Raw genomic sequence first — 26,247 nt, 5'->3', positions numbered from 1 at the left:
TTACATAGGCTTTTGAATCTATCCTTTCTTTGGGAAAAGATGTTCAGAGTTCCAAACAATTGACCTCCAAGCACATTTTTGGATCACAGTATAAGTACAAGTTGAATATCGCCTCTCTAAATTTTGAGGCTAAAGAATAAATGTATTCGACCGATAGCATATTCTGTTTTTCTATTATTCATGGTCATTGCTCACCTTCCTCTGTTATTTCTTTTGCCAGTACATTTACTATAAGAGCAGGCAAACTGAGTTGGCATCAGTCCTTTTATTTGGCAATTTTTAAATAATGTTTAGATAAACACAAACCTGGGCCTTAGGTTTAAACTATTTAAGAAGCAAAACACCTAGATTGAAAGAAAAATTAAGATAATGGACATAGTTTTCAAGGAAACTGGGAAACTATAGTTTGTTAAATTCAGTGTTCATGCTGAGGGAAAAAGATAAGTCATTTTCTAAAGTCTCAGAGACAAGAAGGATTACTAAATAGTTAACAAGTACAGATTCATAAATAATAATCCTACCAAACTAGTATAACTTAAGTGTTTTCTTCTTGACTATGCAGCATATGAAAGGGAAAGATTTTAATGCAGGTACATAGCATAAGCATTGATAACAAAAACAGATTCATAGTCCTCCTATCGCAGATCATCCTAGTGATTCATTCAAAGTACAGAATACTGGACATCACAATCCGACCTACTAAATTAGAATCACAACACCTCTGTGAGCTTAGTGCACGGGTGCATGCTAAGTCGCTTCAGTTGTTTCTGATTCTCTGTGCCCTGACAGACTATTGCCCGCTAGGCTCCTCTGTCCATGGGATTTCCCAAGCAGAATACTAGAGTGAGTTGCCATGTCCTTCTCCGAGGCATCTTCTTGACCCAGGGATCGAACTCGTGTCCCTTATGTCTCCTGCACTGGGAGGCCAGTTCTTTAGCTCTAGTGCCACCTGAGAAGCCCCAAGTTTAGTGTATATATTCCCATTTTTCAAAAGAGACAAATGAGTCACAGAAAAATTAATAACTTGTCCAGGATCTCAATGCTGGGAGGCAGCACAACCAGATTTTGAGCCAGGCATCCAACTCCAGAGTCCACACTCTTAATAAATACATAGCTAAAACAAATCCTAAATAATTTTTTAAAAAGAATTTAAAAAATCCTACTTGTATTTTCCTAATGTTGTTTTCTAGACTATTAAACTTTGATTATCAGGAGTGTTAACCTGTTTGGGTTTTTGTTGTTGTTTTCTTTAAAGCTGGAATGGATTTTTACCCAACTAAGCTTGCTGAAGAGAGTATGATCTGGCAGTACAATGAATGGTTTACACCTAGGTTGGTGCTGCCCAATTCAGTGGACAATATTCATGTGTGGCTATTGTACTTGAAATGTATTTGACCTGTGGCACGTTCAGTCTTTGAAGATTTAGAATGGTATGAAAAGAGGATGTAAATCATTTCAATAATTTTTAATACTGATTTCATCCCCAAATGATAATATATAGGATATATCAGGTTAAAGAAAATATTATTCATCTGCTTTTTTTTTATTTTAAAATATGGCTATTAGAATGTTTAAAATCAAATATGTGACTCAGATTTGTAGTTCACATAGTATTTCTATTTGGTAGCTCTGGTCTAAGTAAACTCTTACTAATACTTCTAGATTTTCTTCTGTCAGTAGAGATAGTTTAACATTTATTAGTTTTCAGGCTTCTTGGGGTCATAACTTACTACTTATTCCAAGTTTCTTGGGGGTCTTTGTTTTCCCTACAAACTTTAGTACAGAACTTTGTGAATATTGTGCTAAATGGTTAACATACATCTTCTGCATTGAAGTGAATTGAATTAGCAATTGGACTGAGAATTAGGTCTAGGCTGCTTTCCAAGTGTCTGAAACACTCATACATATTAACAGCTTAACATATAGGGACTTAGTAAATGCTACTTGAGTTTAGTAGCTATACATAGAAGAGATAAGTGACAAGCCTGATCAATACCTAGCATATGAAGAGTTACATTCCTACAAATGTGTCTCTAAAGTGGCATTTTATATATAACATCTCATTTCTAATTCAGTCAAAATGCTGTCTTGAAATTTGTTCTGAGGCACAGTATTATTCTCAGGTTAAAATGACTTCATGAATTTCCTACAGCCTTGGGTTGTTTAAAAAAAAAGAAGTCTGTTTCAAGCTGGATACTACTGTATCAGCCTTTTCTCCACAATCTATTCTGAAGTTTTTCTTTTCTATTGAAGTGACTTAATGCAATAAAAATTTTCCTGAGTAGTTATGTTGATGAAATTTTTATTAAACTAACTAGATTTAAAGAATGTTAAGATACTTTCCTCTAATAAGACATTCAGTACATTCATTTAAAAAGTTAACACCAAACTTGTACACTTAGAATGGTTAAACTGGTAAATTTTATGGTAGGTGTATTATACAATAAAATTAGGGGCAGGGAATTTAAAATGTCACTCAGTCGAACAGCTCATAAATCTTGCTTTGCTTAAAGTTTCATATTTGCTTATACAATTTAAAGTACAGAAACATCTTGCCTGAAAGTGAAAATGTTAGTTACTCAGTCGTGTCCAACTCTTTGCAACCCCAGGGACTGTATGGTCTATTGCCTGTCAAGCTCCTCTGTCCATGGAATTCTCCAGGCAAGAATACTTGGAGTGGGTTGCCATTTCTTTCTCCATACCTATTTGTTTATACAATTTAAAATACAGAAACATCTTGTCTACCTTCCCTGCTGTTTTCTTTTTGACCCCTTACCTGTGAAATGAGGAAGGCAGATATCTCTATGTTGGAAAATTCTAGAGTTACTTGACTACTTGTAAGTAACAGTGTTTGGAAAATTCTAGAGTTACTTGACTACTTGTAAGTAACTGTTCCCTTCTTGCTCTCTTCTCCCTTCAGTGCCATCAATACCATTATTTGGGGCAATGTGTATTTGAGAGTCTTTTGGGGCAAGTAGGCGACTGAGGATGCAAACGCACAAACATTCTTTCGTTAATCCTTAATACTTATGAACTAAATGTCTGGCTTCTTGGATGTGCAAGTAAATATAAGGAGGATGAATACAGATAGATGATGAAATAGATATGAAATTAGCTACAAACAGTAAGTTTGAAGTTCTAAATGGAACATAAAAATGGTTACAGATTCAAGATTCTAACATTAGATTTCTCTGTAAGTCAGCAATTTAAAATGAATCCATAAACACTTTAAGGAAATATTTGGGTAGGTTGTATGTAAATATATATGTTTCAACCTGGGAATGACAGTCCTCACAGAAGAAACCCTGAAATGGTCCCTTAATGCTGGGCTCATCATCAGCTTCCTAGGAACTCTATCAAGAATGTCTTATCTCTCTATACTGCTGGTGAAAAATTAAAGAACAAGCATTGTTATATAGCAAAACATCTCTAAATTCATTATACATTCTAATTGTAAACACACACTGTGCATACATTTCTTATGAAGTTAAAATACATTCTTTGAATTTTGTAAGTGAAAATATACTAAAGTCAGTAAAAGTCTCTGTCTTGAACAATTGAGAATTATGTCCTTTTGCCTTTAACTTTTGTGTCAAAGTATTAATTTATCTATGTGTAAGATTGACTCCTTAAAAGACTCTGATGCTGGGAGGGATTGGGGGCAGGAGGAGAAGGGGACGACAGAGGATGAGATGGCTGGATGGCATCACGGACTCGATGGACATGAGTCTGAGTGAACTGCGGGAGTCGGGGATGGACAGGGAGGCCTGGCGTGCTGCAGTTCATGGGGTCGCAAAGCGTTGGGCACTACTGAGCGACTGAACTGAACTGAAGGACTTTTAAATTGAGAATAGTCTATAAGCATCAGGGGTGCTGTGGCGTTCATTAGCTTCACGCTGCTGAGTTCTGGCTCTTTTTCTGTGCCTTTTTGGGCCCCTCTTGGTTCAGCTTCAGAGTCTTGCTTCTTTTTCGTCCTGGTCTTTAGGGCAGAGGTTCTTTCTCTCTTACACCCTTTCATTTGGCCTCTGCAGCTTTGCCTTTGGCGTCCTCACCCCCTTCCTCTATCTTTCCTACTTCTTCCTTTGTTAGGTCTGCTCATGGTTTGGGCTGGAGGCTGGCCACATAGCCAGAGTCACAGGTGGTCGTTTCTGTACGTGGTCCCATCTCCTCTGGATGAGCTGGATGGTTATTCTTATCCACTGAGCTACAGTCAGGATCATCTTCATCCCGCTCTCCAAGTTCATGATTTAGCCCCATATGGACTGTAACTTCTTTTCCAAAATTTGTTATTTGTTGTTGTTTTGTCACTAAGTTGTGTTCGACTCTTTGTGACCCCGTGGACTGTAGCTCACCAGGCTCCTCTGTCCATGAGATTTCCTAGGCAAGAATACTGTAGGTTGCCATTTCCTGTTCCAGGGATTGAACCTGCATCTCTTGCCTTGCAGGCAGATTCTTTACCACTGAGCCACCAGGGAAGCCCTTTCCAAAAGTAGGCTTGTAATATTATTTGAAACAAGGGTATTCTTACTTTTAAAAAATATATCCTCTGTTATGTTTTCAGTGGCTTTCCCACTCCCAGCCCATAATATTTCTACTAGGGTTTACTCAGCATAATTTTGGGGAGAGGAAGCATAGGCAATAGGTTTGCAAGGTGGACCATATTTGGTCCCGAATTAGCTCACTCAGGGCCTTTCTGTGTCCTTGCACGTGTGTACTCCCTAGGGCAAAATCATTTGCATTGCACAAGTCTGTGCACTTTTTATGACGATATCACAATGTCATTTAGGGACAGAGGCCCTGAATGAATCAGAGAAAAAGGCACAAAGTACTATAGACACAGGTGATTGCTCCTCCAGTAAGCACATGTGAAACTCTTACCTCCTCCAAATGGATATGATGATACAGTTTTCTTTGTATTCTTGACCGATAGTCCATCAGAGATGAAAGTGGAAACATGGAGTCAAAGTTACATGTAGAGCAATGCTTCTCAAACTCTCTGTTGTGAAGATGAGGTGGCTAGTCTATAAAATACAGTAAAATTAATTTTCAGAAAATTGAAAAAACAGATCCACAAAATACACTCTTCTGTTTTATTATTAGATGTGACAGATGTAAAATTAGTTTGTCAGACTGGCTTACACATTTCTAAATACTTACTCTCAGTGTCATGTTGCAGATCAGGAAAAAGTTGGAGACCAGCACTGGTTGGGCCAGGTTCAAAGCTCTCATTTAGGGCACTTCTACCCATACCAGCCAGGAAGCGCTAGTTTCAAACAGTAACTCAGTAAATATTTGGGAATGATTGCTTGAATTTAGAAAACCCTGAAAATAGAGGGAAAACGAGTTGAGAAATCTTTGAATACCTGAAGACTAAAGGTAGAGAATAAACGCTTGTCAAAGATTCTTACTAGAAAGTAAACATAAGGTTAATACTTGCTATGTAGTAATGCTGGCTTACATCTATGCATCTTAGAAGGGGGGTAGAATTTTTGAAAAAATGGGTGAATTTAAATTTAAAAGATTTGTAGTTACCTTCCCAAGACATGTTCTTCATAAAGAAATAGGCTATTTCTCTATTTCATAGAGAAATAGGCTTCGTTTCATCACCCCCAGGCTATTTGAATATTTATAAAGGTCCTAAGACACAATGAGTAAGAATCCTTGATACAGGGTTGCACGTTGCTGCTTTGTTGTTGTTTTGTCTACATACCGTTAATTGTGCTCAAATATGGCTAAATTTTGGAATGCCAATTCCATTCACATCCATGCATCCTGGATTCTACAGGGTCTTTGAGCTTTTCCTCTATGCTAATAAAGCACTACATGAGATAGGCAATCAATTGGGACTGGAATTCAATGTGTCAGCTAACTCAGAAATCCAAATACAGAATTTAGTACTCCTAGTCAACAGATACTCTCCAGGGAACTTGGCCTCCAGAAATCAATCATTGATTTACAACCATCTAACCCAAGAGTGGGTTTAATGGTGGCTGTTTTTATTGCCTATTATAAACAGAGTGATTTTTTAATAAGCAGAAATGGTAAAAGAATATTTCAAAAAGTATTAGTTTTATTGAATGATTTTGCATTCTACAGCATTAACTTTCAAGATAATAAAAATGAGAAAGCTGAAATCACTATAAAAGAACTGCAGGGTCTTAAGGATCTGTAGAATGAAATGTGAACCCTTTTGAGACTTTCATTTAACTTAGATATTTAAAATACTAAGAAAGTAAATAAATTATTTTGGCTAACTATCTTATAGACAATAAAACTGCAGTATCAAGTCAAAGGTAAGTGATATCACTGGATATTGTTTCTAGTTAAGAGAGCCTGGAACAGTTTGTCCTTATGGTACACATCAAAAAGTTGTAACATTGGAATAATTCATGTTGACAAATAAGAGAAGGTGGGTAATAGAGTTTGAATGGTTGATACTTTTACACTTCTGTGTTGTGTTCCTATCTTACAGACTTTTATAGTATTGAATAAAGGGAAGGCCATCTTCCGGTTTAGTGCCACCTCTGCCCTGTACATTTTAACTCCCTTCAATCCTCTTAGGAAAATAGCTATTAAGATTTTGGTGCATTCATATCCTTTTCAAGTGATCAATATTAGCTATTTGTACATAATCTATAAGTGCTTTGTAGCTAAACGTAAGGTTAAGTTGGGAAATGTCATATTCTGTGGTTCTATCATTTTCATTTTGTATTTTCTTTTGTCATATGTCTTTTCTTAAAATTTATTACATTAATGTTACTGAAATTTACAGTCTTTACTACTATAGATACACACTATATATATATTTCAGTCTATTATATACCAAAGTCTAACATTATATATCTCTTTCTAAAATTATTCATCTTACAAATCTAGTGTAAAACAGACTTATTTTTACAATATTGTATAAAGTTTGTGACTTTCTGGAATTTGCATGGAATCCTGATATAGTAGCAAGAAAACCAAACCTATATCCTGAGCCAAGTATAACCATATCTATAATATAAAGCATTTTAGTGTACCTTAGAGTTAACCTTTAAGCATAATTTCCATTGGAGAAGATCGGGGCTTTGGCCAATATATAGCTAGTTTTTGAAATTTCCTAATGAAATCTGTGAAGGAAGTACTGGATCACTGGCTGAATTTCAAATGGAAGTCATTGAATTATGACTCTGCTGTGCAAAACTGATTGCTTAGTAAAGACTCTGGAAGTTAATGAAAGATGCAGGGATTGTATTTCCAAAAGGTCTTCAGGGATTTAGCTTTGTGATTTTCACTGGTGTTTAAAAAAAAAAAAGGACTCTGCAACTAAATTTATCTGTTCCTATTCATTGGCCAAAAGCCTTCACTTCTGATTATGTCTCATTTGATGGCTTTGGCAATAATAAATATAGAATTACTGTTATAATTATCATCTACTTATACTACCTGATTTTTAGAAAAAGAGATTCAAAAACTTAAAAATCCATTCTATTTTTAAACTGATAACAAGAGATTCCTTATGGCATAAGTACGGTATTAGTGAATTTCAAAGATTTGCAACATAACTTTTAATGTTCCAAGCTGTTACTTTTATGGAGGTTTCCTTATCCTAGTTTGTGTTCCTAGTGCCATCGTGTGGTCATTTGATGAAAACTTTCTTTTTCACTTATGGAAAATTTTTGCTTTGGCTGTAGACTGTTGTTGAATGTTAGATATGAGTGCAAGAAATCTGTGTTTTACTCCTTGGCCAAGTTATCTAATTTCTCTAAAGTTTTAGCTGTATTTCTCTGATTTCTAAAATAAAGGAATTAAACAGTTATTTTTCAGGTCCCTTTCAGCTCCATAATTCTATTAGGTCCTGGTCATTTGTTTCAGCTAACATTAAGATCATATCTACTAACCAGACCTATTCCGATAATTCACACATATTATCCCATTTAATCTGTACTTCAAACTGATGAGTTCCACATCTGATTAGGTCTACTGAGTAAAATTCAGTGGAGACACTAGAAAATTCATTGGCACAGAGAGGTTGAGTGACTTACTGAGTCATTTTTATGTTGCTAAGATCACCTTTATGTTAAATTTTGCTTATATTCATATCATGCTAAGTCATGACTTTGAAATTTTCACTTTCAATCTTATCCAATGCTGCTATATGTTTACAAACATTTGAAATAGAGCGACCTGATATTTAATACTGTCCTATAATATATTCACTGATATTGTATCACATGTATTTAAGAAATTACAATTTTGCAAGGATGTGCCTTCCTCAGCAATTCACTATTTTAATCAACTAAATTAGTTCACATCAGTGCTATCTCCTCAAAAGCTATGCAACTCCAGAATGCCCACAGTTTTCCCAATAAGGTCTTCTGGGAATAAATAGATTGATTTAATAATAGTAGCAAAAGCCACACTTTATACTTTTATAAAGCTTTCTCGTACATTATTTCATTCAATCTATACAACTACCTTGTGAAAGTAGTGTTATTATCTAAATTTAAGGATGAGAAAAATGAAATTTAAAGAGATTAGATGATTTGCCCACAGTATATTTGTCACTGATTCCTGGCCAAACTGCAGGTTGAGCTTTTCAATGTTAGTTTTATATAATATAATACATGGATTTGGGTTTTCTTCTGTGTGTTCCTTAACAATAACCTACATTATTCAGCATGCTAATTATGTGCACTATTTTGACAAACTGTGTGTTTATGACAATGAGTAACCCTCCCGACTGGACAAAGAATGTAGAGTAAGTTCAATTTATAAGCCACCTATGTGAGTATGTATATGTGTGTGTGTGTGTGTATTGGTGCATAGACATAGAGATGTATATCTATGTCTATATATATGTATTTAGGATTTAATATCTCTCCATGTGTACTTGGTGGTGACCAGAAGCCCATCATTCTTGCACATTCATCATTCTCCCTTTAGGATATACGGTGGCCAGAGCAAATATGGTGAAAATTATCACAGAAAGGAACCAATGTGGTAGACCTTGGTTCCAGTTAACTTGCAGATTAATTCAGTGAGTCTTCCACATGCCCTAAAAACATACTGTCAAGCCTCACCAAGTTTACACTTCCATCAGGCACATCCACTCTGTGCCAGGCTTATATTGGTTTCAAATTTCACCAAAATATCTGCTGAGAAAAATCCCCAAATTTGGGATTTTCAAACTTGAATATTTAATAAACTGAGGGCTCTGCTAACTGAGCCTCCCTAGTCGCTCAGACAGTAAAGAATCTGCCTGCAATGCAGGAGACCAGGTTTAAATTCCCGGGTCAGAAAGATCCCCTGGAGAAGGAAAAGGCAGCACACTCCTGTATTCTTGCCTGGAGAATCCCATGGACAGAGGAACCTGGAGGGTTATAGTCTATAGAGACACAAAGAGTTGGAAACAACTGAGCAACTAACACCCCCACACACACACGCATCCTGAAATGAAAGAGTAGCATTTTCAGAAACCAAGTGCATTGCTAACTGATCTAATGGACTCTGTTCTGAGACACTTTGAGGACAGCGAGGCCAGATTTGTGGTGAGCGCTGCTGGGGCTGTTCTCATGGCTGACTCGGTAACCACTATTGCTCTGTGGCTTCTGACCCTTAAAAACGACAACCATGGGGGTATTCTAAGGGCCTTTTCCCTTCCTGGACACTTCCAGGTTGGAGCCAATAAAAAGATAAAGTTTCTGAAGAAGTGAAAGTCGCTCAATTGTGTCCACCTCTTTGTGACCCCATGCACTATACAGGCCATCAAATTCTCCAGGCCAGAATACTGGAGTGGGTAGCCTTTCCCTTCTCCAGGGGATCTTCCCAACCCAGGGATTGAACCCAGGTTTCCCACATTGCAGGTGATTGTTTCCCAGCTGAGCTACTAGGGAAGCCCAGAGATTCTGAAGGAAATTTAAAAAAATTATAAAGGATTTATCCTACAAAGGATTGCTTAAGTATTAACACTAACGTGTGAGACCCACAGGTCTCAAGTCACCCTTGTTTCTGTGATTTCATTCTCCAACTTCTGAGATGAAGATTAAAACATCTAAGTTTCTAGTTGGAAATCTATAAAAAAAAGTAAGTGATTTAAATTTTGGAAACATCTAAATTTCCAATCTGTCTCAATATTTTATTCTAAATTATATTTTCACCTCTGATGACCCTAGAATTATCCATTTGGCATGAACAAAATTCTTTTCCCAAGTGAGTTAACTTACCTTATCTTGAAAAAAGAGGAAAACTTAAGACTTACTAATTTGTCAATGTTCCCTCATTCATAAAGCATGATTGAAATTAAGCACTTTTACTTTCTAAAGGAAAATAATTTTATGCTTCCACAATATTATTGATCAGCTACTCCATCATGTGAATGTACTGGATAATTCTCAGGAGGCTCTATTCATTTGTGTCAATACTAAGACATTTCAGATACACTTTATACAGTATGTATTTCTCACTCTGCTCTTAGGACAATTTAAAACAACTCTGGTGTGTTACAGAGTTGAATTTAAATTTCAGACTATGTTTTATTTCCATGAAAATAATTTTAACCTGCATGGATTTCTTTTTAAATGTTTGTTATTAACATAATGAGAGAGTGTTAAGAAATTGATATGCCATGAAAGAAAGTGATTAGTTTATTTATTCTTTTTGGATACTTGTCTCCAGGTACACCTTCACAGGAATATATACTTTTGAATCACTTATAAAAATTATTGCAAGGGGCTTCTGTTTAGAAGATTTTACTTTCCTTCGAGACCCATGGAACTGGCTTGACTTCACTGTCATTACATTTGCGTAAGTTTTTTTTTTTTGAAGCTTCAAAAAAGGACATATTTTGGCTTCTATGAGTGTTCATGCTTTTAAAGAATAAGCTTGCTTTAACTGTAGAATATATCTGTGTGATTTATACATTTAAGCTCTGGATTTTAATTTAGTGCGATAGAGGTCAAAGAGGCATTTCACTTTGGCATAAAGGCTTTGCAGTAATTGAAATTATAATGTTCACACATAACAAACATCTGTCAGCAAATTTTATACATGCTGCTATTTCAACAGTACACACACACATTCACACACACACACACACACTAATATGGAAGCAAAAGTGTATTTATAATACATCTGTGAAAATGTTTTTTAAAAATTACAACCAAAAAAACCTCTGCTGACCCTGCAAATTTCCATTGACCTTACCCACGTCATGCACTCTCCCCAGTTTCTTAGGCAGAATAATAGAAAATAAACATCAAAACATTTTGACATAAGAAACTAATAGAAAAACATAAGGTTCTTAATATATATTTGCTATTAAATGGTTATGTCATTAACAAATGCACAATTAAGGCTTACAAACAAGCATACTCTCTGACTCTTCCTATTTCTCACTTGATCCTTTCCTTTCTTCCTCTCCTCCTTTCCCCTTTTAATTTTCCTCATCATTTTCTTTACATAAAGCTTCTTATCCTTATTTCCCAACCAGATAAATTCAGTAATGCACACAACACAACTTCTGTAGTCTGCTTTTTTTTTTTTGGTTTAGTGATAAACTTCCCCGAGAAAGAAGAAACCCAGAAAAGTAACAGAAGGCCGCTCTGCACTAGGTGAAATTAGAATGTGGAGAAAGATGGACCAATGTGGTTCATTCTCATTCTTCAGCAGCTGGTTTACTTGGCCTCTTATAGGCATAAGGATGTGGGAAGATGGGCAGAGGAGAAATGGAGCTGATATTCTCAAGGCTCCAAATGCTGCCTGTCTCGTCTAAATTCCATATCTATTCAAGATGACCTGATTCTTCACCATCCCCTCTGGCCATGACACAAAAGAAAGCATTTTTGAGGGGCTATTGTTTCTTGAGGCTAAAATAACAGGAATGGCTAGAGTGATCATTTGGCCCCATAAAATACTGTTCTTAATTTGCCTAGCTTTCACTTAAGAGTTACACCAAGAAATCCTGATCACATACAGACAGGCAATAAGTCAGTCTGCCTGAATTTCTCTTGGATGATTTCATGTATTTTTCAAAAACTGAAGGTTTAAAACTATTAGTTCAGTTCAATCACTTAGTCATGTCTGACCGTTTGTGACCCCATGGACTACAGCACGCCAGGCCTCCCTGTCCATCACCAACTCCTGGAACTTGCTCAAACTCAGCGTCCATTGAGTTGGTGATGCCATCCAACCATCTTATCCTCTGTCATCCCCTTCTGCTCCTGCCTTCAGTCTTTCCCAGCATCAGGGTCTTTTCCAGTGAGTCAATTCTTTGCATCAAGTGGCCAAAGTATTGGAGTTTTCAGTTTCAGCATCAGTCCTTCTAATAAATATTCAGGACTGATTTCCTTTAGAATTGACTGGGACTGGTGTGATCTCCTTGCAGTCCAAGGGACTCTCAAGAATCTTCTTCAACACCACAGTTCAAAAGCATCGATTCTTTGATGCTCAGCTTTCTTTATGGTCCAACCCTCACATCCATACATGACTACTGGAAAAACCATAGCTTTGACTAGACGGATCTTTGTTGGCAAAGTAATGTCTCTGCTTTTTAATATGCTGTCTAGGTTGGTCATAGCTTTTCTTCCAAGGAGCAAGCATCTTTTAATTTCATGGCTACAGTCACCATTTGCAGTGATTTTGGAGCCCTCTAAAATAAAATCTCTCACTGTTTCCATAGTTTCCTCATCTATTTCCCATGAAGTGCTGGGACCGGATGCCATGATCTTTGTTTTTTGAATGTTGAGTTTTAAGTCCACTTCTTCACTGTCCTCTTTGACTTTAATCAAGAGGCTCTTTAGTTCTTCTTCTCTTTCTGCCTAAAATTATAGCCACGAATTATTGTCTTTTTACTTAATTCTCCTAAATTACCCGTATCGATTGTACTGCTTTCTGCAATGACAAAAGGATTGTGTACTTAAGAAATTTACATCCACTTCATGGCCTTAAATGATGTAAGTAAAGAAAACCATAGTGATGGACCCTAACTTCTAAATTGTTACTGACAAAATTATCATTCAAAATCACAAAGAAGGGCTTTATAAAAGACCCAAGCAAATAATATAAATGCTGCTTAACTCTTGAATAACTCTAATTTAATTCTACAGGTATGTAACAGAATTTATAAGCCTAGGCAATTTTTCAGCTGTTCACACTTTCAGAGTCTTGAGAGCTTTGAAAACTATTTCTGTAATTCCAGGTAAGAAGTGGTCAGTGCAAAGCATAAGGCTTCTTGTACCTATGGCTCTTTCTTTGTACCCTGTTATTGTGTTTGTGTGTGAACTCCCTATTACAGATATGTGACAGAGTTTGTGGACCTGGGCAATGTCTCCGCATTGAGAACATTCAGAGTTCTCCGAGCGCTGAAAACCATTTCAGTCATTCCAGGTGAGGGTTAAACACTGAGGCTCAGCTGTCATGATTTTTCAACAACGGTCTCTTTTCTTAACACTCAGCATTACAGAAAATTGGGGATCATAATCATTTAAATCATAATAATAAAAAATGAGTGTTACTCAGAAAATAATTCTTATTATTTGAACATAAATGTTTATGTTTTCATATTTTTCATCAGTCTTGAAGTTCACTACTTTCTTGCATGAGACACTGTATTATACGGTCTATGTGATTTGCACTTAAATAAGTCCCTGATTTTTTCCTCCATGTCAGTTTTACTAAAGATTTGTTCCCTATCAAATGTACCGGTCTGTAATTTCTTGTTCATTTTAGGCATTGATGACAATGTCTGTACAATGTGAATCTTAATATTGTTTAAAAAGACAAGGAAATAAGATAGTAAAGTGTAGCATGGGTCTGCCAGAGGATTTATTAGCTTTTGAGCCATGCTGTGAGGCTTGGGGGATCTTAGTTATCCGAAGAGGCTTTGAACTTGGACAATGATAGGAAAAGTAGCAAATCCTAACCACTAAACTGCCAGAAAACTCCCCAAGCCTTTATTATCTTAAAGTGCAATTATACTCCAAACCACCTCTAGTTTTATAGCAAAATCTTTCCTACTTATAAATAGGAATTTGAAAATATTTTTATTCTGGTAATTTGTCATAAAACTGACAACTTATCCTAATGAAAGTATGGGGCAAGTTTCATTAGCAAACCAGAGAAATACAAGATAGTTTTATTCATATAGGCCTTGTGAAGACCATGAACTTCCAGCTATTTTATCCAAATGTAATGGGATATGGATTTTCATTTCATTGTTCAGATCATTATGTGTCCAGAGTTTATTTTAATTAGCACTTCAACCTTCCATGAAGTGTTGCTTTCCCTTTACCATTGATTGCAGTCATTCAAACTTATTTATGGAATCTATGTTTTCAAGAAAATTGTGTGAAGCTTTTCATACTTCAGACATTCTAAGTCTTCATAGTAATAACCTTCCTTCTTTCAGGTCTGAAAACCATTGTGGGGGCACTGATCCAGTCTGTGAAAAAGCTCTCAGATGTCATGATCCTAACTGTGTTCTGTCTGAGTGTGTTTGCCCTGATTGGGCTGCAGCTCTTTATGGGCAACCTGCGGAATAAATGTGTACAATGGCCTCCCACCAATGCTTCCCTGGAGGAACACACTGTAGAGAAGAACATAACTAAGAATTACAATGGCACACTTGTAAACGAAACTCAAAATGAGTTTGACTGGAAGTCGTATATTCAAGATTCAAGTAAGAATCACTATTATGTAGGTTTATTTTTTTCATTGTTGATCTTCTTTCCATATAGGAATGGAAAAAATTTTTAATGATTTCATAATAGGCTGTGATATCTTTATCACTTAATAATGGTTTACACATAAATTTAATATTTCAGTGATAAATATTCTAATTATAACTCTTAAATGCCACTTTCTGTCACATCATCTGATGAGAGACTGAAAAATTCAGCAAGAAAGAAATTTTCATAGGATATTGGTTTCTGTACATTCTTCTCATCAAGGTATGAAGCTATACATTGTCTCATTTGAGGCAATCAAATAAAATATTTGAAGGCCCTTTGTTAACTCCAAAGTATTATGCAAATATAACTTATTAAATACCAATTTCAGAATGCATTTTATGTACCAGAAACTGCACAGGATTCCAGGAAAATAATGGTGATGGCACATGGTTCCAGGATACTTATAGTTTAATAGGTAACTTTTATTGTTATTTTATAGAAATCAAGTGAAGACCTAAAGATAAATACTGTTCTTACAATTATAGAATAAGAATTTTAAGTAGTATTCCATCAAAAAGAAGGAAATGAGAATCAGTAAACCTTTAGGAGAGAAAAGTTTAGGATGTCAAAAATCTGTGAAGATATGGGAATCAGTTTATCTTTATTTCAAGAGTTTAGACAAAATACTAGAATGTTTAAATATTCTAGTATAGAAGGATGAAAAAATAAATGGCCTAGTATCCTTTCTCTTTTGAAAGTGACAATAAAAATAAGCATTTTTTTATTGTATAATTTTAGTATCTGCCAGTAGCAACATTTCAAAAGCAGAGAAAAAGACCATGATTCATGGGAAAAGAGACCATCCTTTTAAAGAAAAATATTAAATATATAAAAGTTAGACTCTAGAGGTGCTTAAATATAGCTACATCTTTATTATTTTAAGGGGATGAGTAATACTTAGGGAAAAAAATCAAAGAAGAAAGAAAGCCTTAGTATGATTATGTGAAACAAGTAGAATTTGTCTTAAAGGTTAACTTACTGGTGATTTGATAATTCTTAAAGTAATGATATCTTATATCCACTAATGTGGGCAAGAATCCCTTAGAAGAAATGGAGGAGCTATCATTGTCAACAAAAGAGTCCGAAATGCAGTACTTGGATGCAGTCTCAAAAATGGCAGAATGATCTCTGTTTCAGGCGAACCATTCAATATCACGATAATCAAGTCTATGTCCTGAGTGTAATGTTGAAGAAGCTGAAGTTGACTGGTTCTATGAAGACCTACAAGACCTAGAACTGACAACAAAAAAGATCTTCTTTTCATTATAGGGGACTAGAATGCAGAAGTAGGAAGTCAAGAAACACCTAGAGTAACAGGCAAATTTGGCCGTGGAATACAGAATGAGTCAGGGCAAAGTCTAATAGAGTTTTGCCAAAAGAATGCACTGGTCATAGCAAACACTCTCTTCCAACAACACAAGAGAAGACTACATATGGACATCACCAGATGGTCAACACGGAAATCAGATTGATTATATTCTTTGCAGCCAAAGATGGAGAAGCTCTATACAATCAGCAAAAATAAGACCAGGAGCTGACTGTGGCTCAGATCATGAACTCCTTATTGCCAAATTCAGACTTAAATTGAAAAAAGTAGGGAAAATCACTAGACCATTCAGGTATGACCTAAATCAAATCCCTTATAATTATACAGTGGAAGTGAGAAATAGATTCAAGGGATTAGATCTGATAGAGTGTCTGATAGGATGGAGGTTCATGACATTGTACAGGAGACAGTGATCAAGACCATCCCCAAGAAAAAGAAATGCAAAAAGGCAAAATGGTTGTCTGAGGAGGCCTTAAAAATAGCTATGAAAAGAAGAGAATCAAAAGGCAAAGGAAAAAAGGAAAGATATACCCATTTGAATGCAGAGTTCCAAAGAATAGCAAGGAGAGATGAGAAAGCCTTCCTCAGTGATCAATGCAAAGACATAGAGGAAAACAACAGAATGGGAAAGACTAGAGATCTCTTCAAGAAAATTAGAGATACCAAGGGAACATTTCATGCAAAATGGGCACAATAAAAGACAGAAATGGTATGGACCTAACAGAAGCAGAAGGTATTAAGAAGAGGTGGCAAGAATACACAGAACTATACAAAAAAGATCTTGATGACCCAGATAATAAGGATGGTATGATCACTCACCTAGAGCCAGACATCCTGGAGTCCTAAGTCAAGTGGGCCTTAGGAAGCATCACTAAGAACAAAGCTAGTGGAGGTGATGGAACTCCAGTTGAGCTATTTCAAATCCTGAAAGATGATGCTGTTAAAATGCTGTACTCAATATGCCAGCAAATTTGGAAAACTCAGCAGTGGCCACAGGACTGGAATAGGTCAGTTTTCATTCCAATCTCAAAGAAAAGCAATGCCAAAGAATGCTCAAACTACCACACAATTGCACTCATCTCACACGCTAGCAAATTAATGCTGAAAATTCTCCAAGCCAGGCTTCAACAGTACGTGAACCATGAACTTCCAGATATTCAAGCTGGATTTAGAAAAGGCAGAGGAAACTGAGATCAAATTGCCAACATCTGCTGGATGATAGAAAAAGCAAGAGAGTTCCAGAAAAACATCTACTTCTGCTTTATTGACTATGCCAAAGCCTCTGTGTGGATCACAACAAATTTCCTGTGGAAAATTCCTAAAGAAATGTGAATACCCAAACACCTGACTTGCTTCCTGAGAAATCTGTATGCAAGTTAGGAAGCAACAGTTAGAACTGGACATGGAACAACAGAATGGTTCCAAATTGGGAAAGGAGTACATCAAGGCTGTATATTATCACCCTGCTTATTTAACTTATATGCAGAGTATATTATGAGAGATGCTGGACTGGATGAAGCACAAGCTGGAATCAACATTGGAATATCAATAACTTCAGATACACAGATGACATCACCCTATGGCAGAAAGTCAAGAAGAACTAAAGAGCCTCTTGATTAAAGTGAAAGAGGAGAGTGAAAAAGTTGGCTTAAAGCTCAACATTCAGAAAACTAAGATCATGGCATCTGGTCCCATCACTTCATGGCAAATGGATGGGGAAACAGTGGCAGACTTTATTTTTTGGGGCTCCAAAATCACTGCAGATGTTGACTGAAGCCATGAAATTAAAAGACACTTGCTCCTTGGAAGAAAAGCTATGACCAACACATTACTTTGCCAACAAAGGTCTGTCTAGTCAAAGCTAGATTTTTTTCTAGTCAAAGCTACTGGTTTTCCTAGTGGTCCTGTATAGATGTGAGAGTTGGACTATAAAGAAAGTTGAGCACCTGAAAATTGATACTTTTGAACTGTGGTGTTGGAGAAGACTCTTGAGAGTCCCTCGGACTGCAAGGAGATCCAACCAGTCCATCCTAAAGGAAATCAGTTCTGAATATTCATTCAAGGACTGATGCTGAAGCTGAAACTCCAATACTTTGGCCTCCTGATGTGAAGAACTGACTCATTGGAAAAGACCCTGATGCTGGGAAAAATTGAAGGCAGAAGGAGAAGGGGTTGACAGAGGAAGAGATCATTGGATGGCATGAGTGACTCAGTGGACATGAATTTGAGTAAATTCCGGGAGTTGGCATAGGACAGTGAGGCCTGGCGTGCTGCAGCATGGGGTCACAAAGAGTTGGACATGGCTGAGCGACTGAACTGAACTGAAAGTAAAGATAGCATAATAAAAAAACTAATGGGTCTCTTATAGTTGTAGATCTGGAATATACCTTGGTTGATACAGATGGAAGATCCATAATCTTCCATGATATTATTGACATGCCAACAAATAATTTGCATAGAATTATAAATTGCTACATTAAGCCAAATGATGAGAAAAATACATGTAAGAGGAACACATGAAACGTCTCTTATTCATTTCATATGATGCCTGTCAGTTCACTGATGTCACAACTCCCTGAAGTCTGTTTTTCTTTTTAATCAAGAAACTGGTTATGAAGATGTCACTTATGATTTATTCACTTGAAGGAAAATTTATTGAACTCCATTCTTCTTACATTGAACATAAAAGAAGTTAAGAATATCTCAGGCTATTTTCAACCCTAAAAATCTGTCTTATCATTTTCTCTAATAATATTCCATTTGTTGAAAAAAGAGTCTTTTAAACTAATGCACATATACATAAAATGGTTTGTTTTTGAAAGTGATAGAAAATATAATTTATTAAAATCAAAGATAAACATTATGATTGAGTTATATTTTCTTCAGATTAAACTTCTAGATCACTGAGTTTAATGGACAAAGCTTCCCTTTAAAATACCTAGTATCAAAAATTTGTCCAGAAAATGTCATATTTCTTTTACATTGTTTAATTTTAATTACAAGTTAAGAAATTATACCTTCAGTTTCTTACATTCAGAGATGACATGGGGAATTAGAATATTTTTATTATGTATCTTTGCATCTCTTACAAAACTACATAGAATAAATTTCTCTGAAAATTTAAAATCTAGAAAATATTTTTTCTTATAAAATCCTAACTTGTTCTTTTTACAAAATGACTCTCCAATTTCACGTTTCACTTTTTGTCATCCTTTTCCTTATTCATTCATAAACTTTACTGAAAGGCTGAAATGAAGTGAAGTGAAAGTTGCTCAGTCGTGTTCAACTCTTTGCAACTCCAAAGGCTATACAGTCCATGGAATTCTCCAGGCCAGATTACTGGAGTGGGTAGCCTTTCCCTTCTCCAGGGGATCTTTCCAATCCAGGGACTGAAACCAGGTCTCCTGCATTGCAGGTGGATTCTTTACCAGCTGAGGCACAAGGGAAGCCCTATTGAAAGGCTATTTGCTATTGCTAAGTCGCTTCATTTGTGTCCGACTCTGTGTGACCCTATAGACGGCAGCCCACCAGGCTCCCCTGTCCCTGGGATTCTCCAGGCAAGAACACTGGAGTGGGTTGCCATTTCCTTCTCCAATGCATGGAAGTGAAAGGTGAAAGTGAAGTCACTCAGTCATGTCCGACTTAGCGACCCCATGGACCGCAGCCCACCAGGCTCCTCCATCCATGGGATTTTCCAGGCAAGAGTACTGGAGTGGGGTGCCATTGCCTTCTCCAATTGAAAGGCTACTAGGTCCCAAATACTCCCAAATAATATGGAAATAACTGATGATTCATTTTTCAAGGAGGAGTAGTATTTGTAAACAAATAATTACAACATAAGACACTGAATGTAATAATAAGGAGTATACATGTTCCAGATAGCATAGTGAGAGTCCTTAATTTTGCCTGTCTTCATTGGAAGAAAGTAGAAGATATCAAGGAATAGTTCACTGAAGAGTTGTCATTTCAACAGGATATTAAAAGAATCTAAGGAATTTGCCCAGAGACAGAAAACTTAGAGTTAATAAAATATTCACCTATAGTAATTATTTTAGCTTTAGTATTTAAGATTATTTTAAAATTTCAATTATTTTAGTAATTGACATGGTTTATGCATCTTTTATTATAAGTTGCCTATGACATATTTTTTTTTTAAAACCGCTAGAATTTGCTTTTTGTCTAACATCATTTCCAGACATATTTTATAAATTGGTAGAATATAAATTATAATTTATTAGTCATTTTTAAAGTGTTAAAAAATATAGAATACTGTTCAGAAAAGCTAAAATCCCTTTCTTTTGAAGTATGTGGCAGTCTTGAGAAAGCAAAGAAATCCCTATCATTCTTATCTATTTTTAGAGAATGAAATTTTTACTTTTCATGAGGAGGGTAGAAAAACACTGATACTTTTAAAAATGTTATGTTAGTTCCTGTGATTATCGCTTGTTTTACATTCACAAAGAACAAATATTTTCTACTCTTATGTAAGTATCCAATCCCCTTGAAATAATAGCTAATATTTAGAGGGAGTGATAGTTCTGCCTTTGAATAAATTATATTATGTATTTAAAATTACAAACTTAAAAAGTAGAATAGGATCTTAATCATATTTTGCAGTGTCATGCAAATGTTCATCACGTGACTTTTTTTTTTTCCTAAACAGGATATCATTATTTTCTGGAGGGTTTTTCAGATGCACTGCTATGTGGAAATAGCTCAGATGCAGGGTAAGCCAATAATTTGTATGTGTGTATACATATTTTCTCTTTTTTTGTACAAACTAACAGATAACAGCAGATAACTATAAAATTTTATTTATAGTAATTTGTGATAATTAAGATTTTTTTATTTATAAGATGAGGGATTATTTAACTGTTAGGCAAGCTTTCATGTTTTGTAAAACAGGAAGGAACACTTTAGCTTTAATGCTATTTCCTTTAGATGAGTATTCGTGAGCTATGAGTCAAATCTGGAGCATCTGTGCAAAGAAAATGAACTAAACACATGTTAACACACTGATTACGGACAGAAAATAGTTTTGTAAAATATTACTAGGCATGCTACACAATATTTTAATGATGACATCAGGTGATTAGTAAAATTATATTAAGTCAAAAGTTGGGAAATGTGTTACTTATTTACCATACTTTCATCCCTTGAAATAGCAAATCTTTCTAGCTCAAATATTAAAAGTATAGCGTGCTACCAGAATAAAAATGCAGCAGAACTTCTTATAATACTCTCTTTTTGCCACATTTACAGCCAATGTCCAGAAGGATATATGTGTGTGAAAGCTGGTAGAAATCCCAATTATGGCTACACAAGCTTTGATACCTTCAGTTGGGCTTTTTTGTCGCTGTTTCGACTGATGACTCAGGACTTCTGGGAAAATCTTTACCAGCTGGTGAGAACCTGAGGGGATACATATGGTGTTTAATTGGAAGTATATAAGAAAACCAACTTAGTTATGAAATCCAAACCACACCATAATATAATGGAAAGAGCAGAACTTGAAATCCAAAGACTTGACTTTCTTATTGATTATAACACATATTAAGCATAGCAGTGTGTTATGAACACAATTGTGTCTCATTTCCCCTTGACCTCAAAACATATTCCCCACCCTGCCCATATACAGGTGCTCCTAAATAGAAAAGCACAGCTTCCTCTCAATTCCGTTTACCCCCTTAGGTCTTATTCTTCAGGTGGCAGGTGATGAAAATGAATAAACAGATGTAGAAGGATAAGTTTGGTCTCTTCTTGACTTTACTCAAAGGTTCAGCTCTTTAATGGAGATCCTCATGGTATTTTATTTGACTCTGCTTTATTCCTGGTAAATCCAAGAATTCCCTCCTACAGATTAGAAGGCTAAATACATGAGTTAGGGGAGAAGGAGGAGGATGAGGTTAAAGAAACAGATAATCAACAAGGTAGGAGGGGATGTGACCATCATAATTAGTTATATCAGAGTCCTACAAGACACAAAGTAAGTTGACAATTGAAGCCACCAGTTAGTGAAATATTGTAAAAAAATAATTCTGGTATTCTTGTTTTCAGACATTGCGTGCTGCTGGGAAAACATACATGATATTTTTTGTGCTGGTCATTTTCTTGGGCTCCTTCTATCTAATAAATTTGATCCTGGCTGTGGTGGCCATGGCTTATGAAGAACAGAATCAGGCAACGCTGGAAGAGGCGGAGCAGAAAGAGGCTGAATTTCAGCAGATGCTCGAACAGCTTAAAAAGCAACAGGAGGCAGCTCAGGTAAATTCACCAAATCAAGTATGTCCTGTCTCAGGGTATGAACCTTTTTTTATTGTTTTGGTTGTTACAACAACACTGGAGAGAAAGTGAGAAACAGATGATTGTTTGTACTTAGGAGAAATCGGTAGTATAGGGGGTTAGTCAATATTTCTACATTATTTTGATCATCTGTGAATCATTTAGTTTCACTATTCTAAGATGTTTATAATATTGACCACAATAGGAATCTTTCATGCTATTTTAATCATCTTAAAAATTTTAGAATTCAAGGAAAAATGTGATTCTGAGGCCTTCTCAGGTGAGAAACTTTTACTGAATGAGTATACTGGCATTAGAATAAAACCCTAAGAAATTATCTTTTCTTAGGAAAAAAATGGTTATTGTGTGAAAAGATGTTCATGTGGTTCTTGGAAGATCGTCTTTACCCAAAAATATGTTGTCCTTTATGTGGTTGCTTGTCTTTCTAAATAAAGAAGTGATCAAATAATGTAATGCCCTCTGATACAGCAGTAGGCATATAAAAGTCACCAGTTTTATGGAGATCAGGGAACTTAAGAATTATTTCATCTTGTAGTATGATAAAATGCCCTTCCTATCACTTCCATCTTTCTTCACTCCTGTTTAGCATCAAAACTCACTGTCTTTACTATAAAAGAAAGTTGATTGGGGAATATTAATTTATTTGCAAGCCTATATTGAGGGCACTCTTGGAACAATGAAAATCATCAAAAAGTTCCAATAAGCTGTGATAAAGAGCTTTGTTTTCATCCCATGACCATTAACCCAGCAAAAACCAGTGCTGACTTGAAGAAACTGGGGATGATCTTTGGAGAACTGAATGTGTTGTCTTGCTTAGCAGAAACTATTGACCCTCCAGTCTCTAGTCTTTTGGATAGAGTATTGTAGAGGTGAGACGGGATATCACCGTCTATAAATTTGGTTTATAATATTTTGAGGGTACTGGACAATCCTATTTCAATAGCTAGAAAGAGGCCCTCAGTTCTTTATCTCATGCCTCCTATCTTTGGATATGACCTCAGCTAACTCATCACCTTTTCTTCCATGCTCTAGTTCCCCCCCCCGCCCCAGTGGAAAAAAGACAGTGCTGATTACCAATTTTTAGAGTAAATCAAATCCCAAAAGAAATATGAATATATGTTCTTGTTGGTGTCTGATTGATCCTTTTGAGTATGTGGTCTGTAAAAATTGTTAGCACAGAGAAAATCAATTTATTTCTAAAAGCCTTTATTAGATGGACAGGAAAAAAATGCCCTCATATTTGCAGTTTCTTCAGTGTAAGATTAACTGGAGTCAGCTGAATTTTTTTCAAATATTTTGCAAATACTTGAGCTATATTTTTAAAAGTAAGTTCTTCTCCACTTCCATGCTGAAACTATGTCTCCTCAATGTAGCAGGCAGCAGCTGTAACTGCCTCAGAGCATTCCAGAGAACCTAGTGCAGGAGGCAGGCTCTCAGACAGCTCATCTGAAGCCTCCAAGTTGAGTTCCAAGAGTGCAAAGGAAAGAAGAAATCGGAGAAAGAAAAGAAAACAGAAAGAGCAATCTGGTGGAGAAGAGAAAGATGATGATGAATTCCAGAAATCTGAATCTGAAGACAGCATCAGGAGGAAAGGGTTTCGCTTCTCCATAGAAGGGAATCGGTTGACATACGAAAAGAGGTACTCCTCCCCACACCAGGTATGGCACTGCAGAGTTAAATGATGCCTGGATGGAAATTAGAACATAAAGCTGGCAGGGGTAGAGGGGAAGGGGCGGCTGGTGACTGGGAGGAAAAGTGAATACAACTTAGGAACTTTTATCAACTGAATTGACTGCTTTTTAAATATATATATATATATTTAAATCTATGCTTTCTGTACAGTTTGCAAGAATTTTAGTTTGCATATGCGTAAACCTGCAGCTTGGTGTGTATGTGTGTGTTAGTCGCTCAGTCATATCCTTGCAAGCCCATGGACTGTGGCCCACCAGGCCCCTCTGTCCTTGGAATTCTCCAGGTAAGAATACTGGAGTGGTTTGACATTCCCTTCTCCTGGGGATTTTCCTGACCCAGGGATCAAATCCATGTGTCCTGCTTTGAAGGCGGATTCTTTACATCTGAATTACACGGGGAAACTCTACAGCTTGGTGTATTAAGGTAGCACAGAATCAAAAGTCAGGAGATCTGTATTCTCACCTGAACTTGTCTCCTGGCACTTGTTCTAACATCTTTCTGGTCCACAGCCTTTTTAACAAGAAAAAATGTGGATGACTCATCAGTAATGTCTTTTTGTCTTTTTGATTATTTTATGTTGTGTGTGTGTTTTTTTTTACAACCCAGACTTCTTTATAAACCATAATGCATGCTTCTGAAAATATTCGCCATGGTATGCTTTATGAAAAAGCACATCACTCTGAATTTCAGAGGCCTTAACTTCAAGCTCCTACAACACTGTGCCTACTAGATGCAATGGGAATAATAATTCAAGTGATATTAGGAGGATGGACTTAAACAATTTGTGCAAAGTGTTGGAATTTCTTGAAGGGAAAGAGCAGTGGAAACAGATATGCCCTTGTTAAGGTCATGCTGTTTATTGAGTGTTTACAGTGTCCACAGTAAGGTGCTAAAGATGTTTGCTTTTGAACTTGAAAAATGTAGTTCAGGGTTTTGTTTTTCAATACCTTTAAGTTGTGGTCTATCTCTCCAGTTATTAATCTCAAGGGCTAGAAACCTTCTCTTATAAACTAATTTAATCTGAATGCACATAAAATGAGAATCTTAATCAAGGAATGAGTCACATTCTGTTAAGAATGCTGAAATCCTCTTCAACTTAATCTTACAAAATAAAAGCACATTCCAAATGACCATACTAATATGAGTTTAATTTTTTTTTCGGTTTCAAACTTATAGTCTTTGTTGAGCATCCGTGGCTCCTTATTTTCTCCAAGGCGAAATAGCAGAACAAGCCTTTTCAGCTTCAGAGGGCGAGCAAAGGATGTGGGATCAGAGAACGACTTTGCTGATGATGAGCACAGCACCTTCGAGGATAACGAGAGCCGCAGAGACTCCTTATTTGTGCCCCGACGTCATGGAGAGCGACGCAACAGTAACTTGAGTCAGACCAGTAGGTCGTCCCGAATGCTGGCCGTGTTTCCAGCCAATGGGAAGATGCACAGCACTGTGGATTGCAATGGTGTGGTTTCCTTGGTTGGTGGACCTTCGGTTCCTACATCGCCTGTTGGACAGCTTCTGCCAGAGGTGATAATAGATAAGCCAGCTACTGATGACAATGTAAGGAAGTTTTAAATAGTTCAGGCATGGCAGGCCCATGATTGCTGTACCAGCCAGTGTTTCTACAGAATGGAACCCCTTGAGAATGATTCCTGGTTGGTCAAGCTGTGAATGCACCTGCATCTTGTAATACCTTTAAAAGACTAACCAACTAAAACTGAAGGCCTCAACACTCTCCTGCATAACACCTGAATGCATTTATTTATTGAATGTGCTTAGGATAAATTATACACAGTAATAAATGTCTGCCTCCAGTTGGAGGATTTGCTATATACCCATGCTGAACTATCTTTAGATAGCAGGCCATCCACTAAAGACCTGGTATAAGAATAAATGAACGAGTCCTATATTTAAGTGTAAAGGGTGTATAATAAATCTTTCCAACAGATTCTTCGATATAGCTTGCTTTAGTGTAGAAGATTTCAAGAACACTGTGCCTAAATAGATAGCTTCATTATTATCTTAAAATTTCTAGTACTCATACTTATCTTACTAAAAAATAATGCTGATATAGGTCTTCTCAAAACTAATCTAAATGAAGAGACGCAAAAAATTATTAATACAGACAGTTAAAAGAATTCTCTGTGTACAAAGGTATGTGTTTGTGAATATATACCCAGACAAGGAATTTCTAAACACGTGCTGCCTCTTATTAGA

The 26,247-nt window shown here is 36.2% G+C and overlaps 1 protein-coding gene across 2 annotated transcripts in view; it reads left to right on the top strand.

Moving 5' to 3' along the window:
* SCN1A (sodium voltage-gated channel alpha subunit 1) overlaps positions 1–26,247 on the top strand; it is a 149,184-nt gene that overhangs the window by 58,929 nt on the left and 64,008 nt on the right. The window contains exons 3-12 of one of the 2 annotated variants that reach the window (XM_040229257.1): positions 6,473–6,591; positions 8,654–8,743; positions 10,660–10,788; positions 13,277–13,368; positions 14,390–14,659; positions 20,702–20,765; positions 21,301–21,442; positions 22,096–22,302; positions 23,715–23,999; positions 25,210–25,557. In XM_040229257.1, coding sequence (XP_040085191.1) covers positions 6,473–6,591; positions 8,654–8,743; positions 10,660–10,788; positions 13,277–13,368; positions 14,390–14,659; positions 20,702–20,765; positions 21,301–21,442; positions 22,096–22,302; positions 23,715–23,999; positions 25,210–25,557 — 1,746 coding nt within the window. Of the gene's footprint in view, positions 1–4,490; positions 8,744–10,659; positions 10,789–13,276; positions 13,369–14,389; positions 14,660–20,701; positions 20,766–21,300; positions 21,443–22,095; positions 22,303–23,714; positions 24,000–25,209; positions 25,558–26,247 lie in introns of those variants that run through there. The other variant, XM_040229256.1, reaches the window with a different exon arrangement.

This window comes from Oryx dammah, unplaced genomic scaffold, assembly GCF_014754425.2.
Source record: "Oryx dammah isolate SB20612 unplaced genomic scaffold, SCBI_Odam_1.1 HiC_scaffold_27, whole genome shotgun sequence".
Taxonomy (NCBI): Eukaryota; Metazoa; Chordata; class Mammalia; order Artiodactyla; family Bovidae; genus Oryx; species Oryx dammah.
The sequence above is the reverse complement of the archived record's forward strand: the minus strand, read 5'-3'. Positions and strand labels throughout refer to the sequence as shown.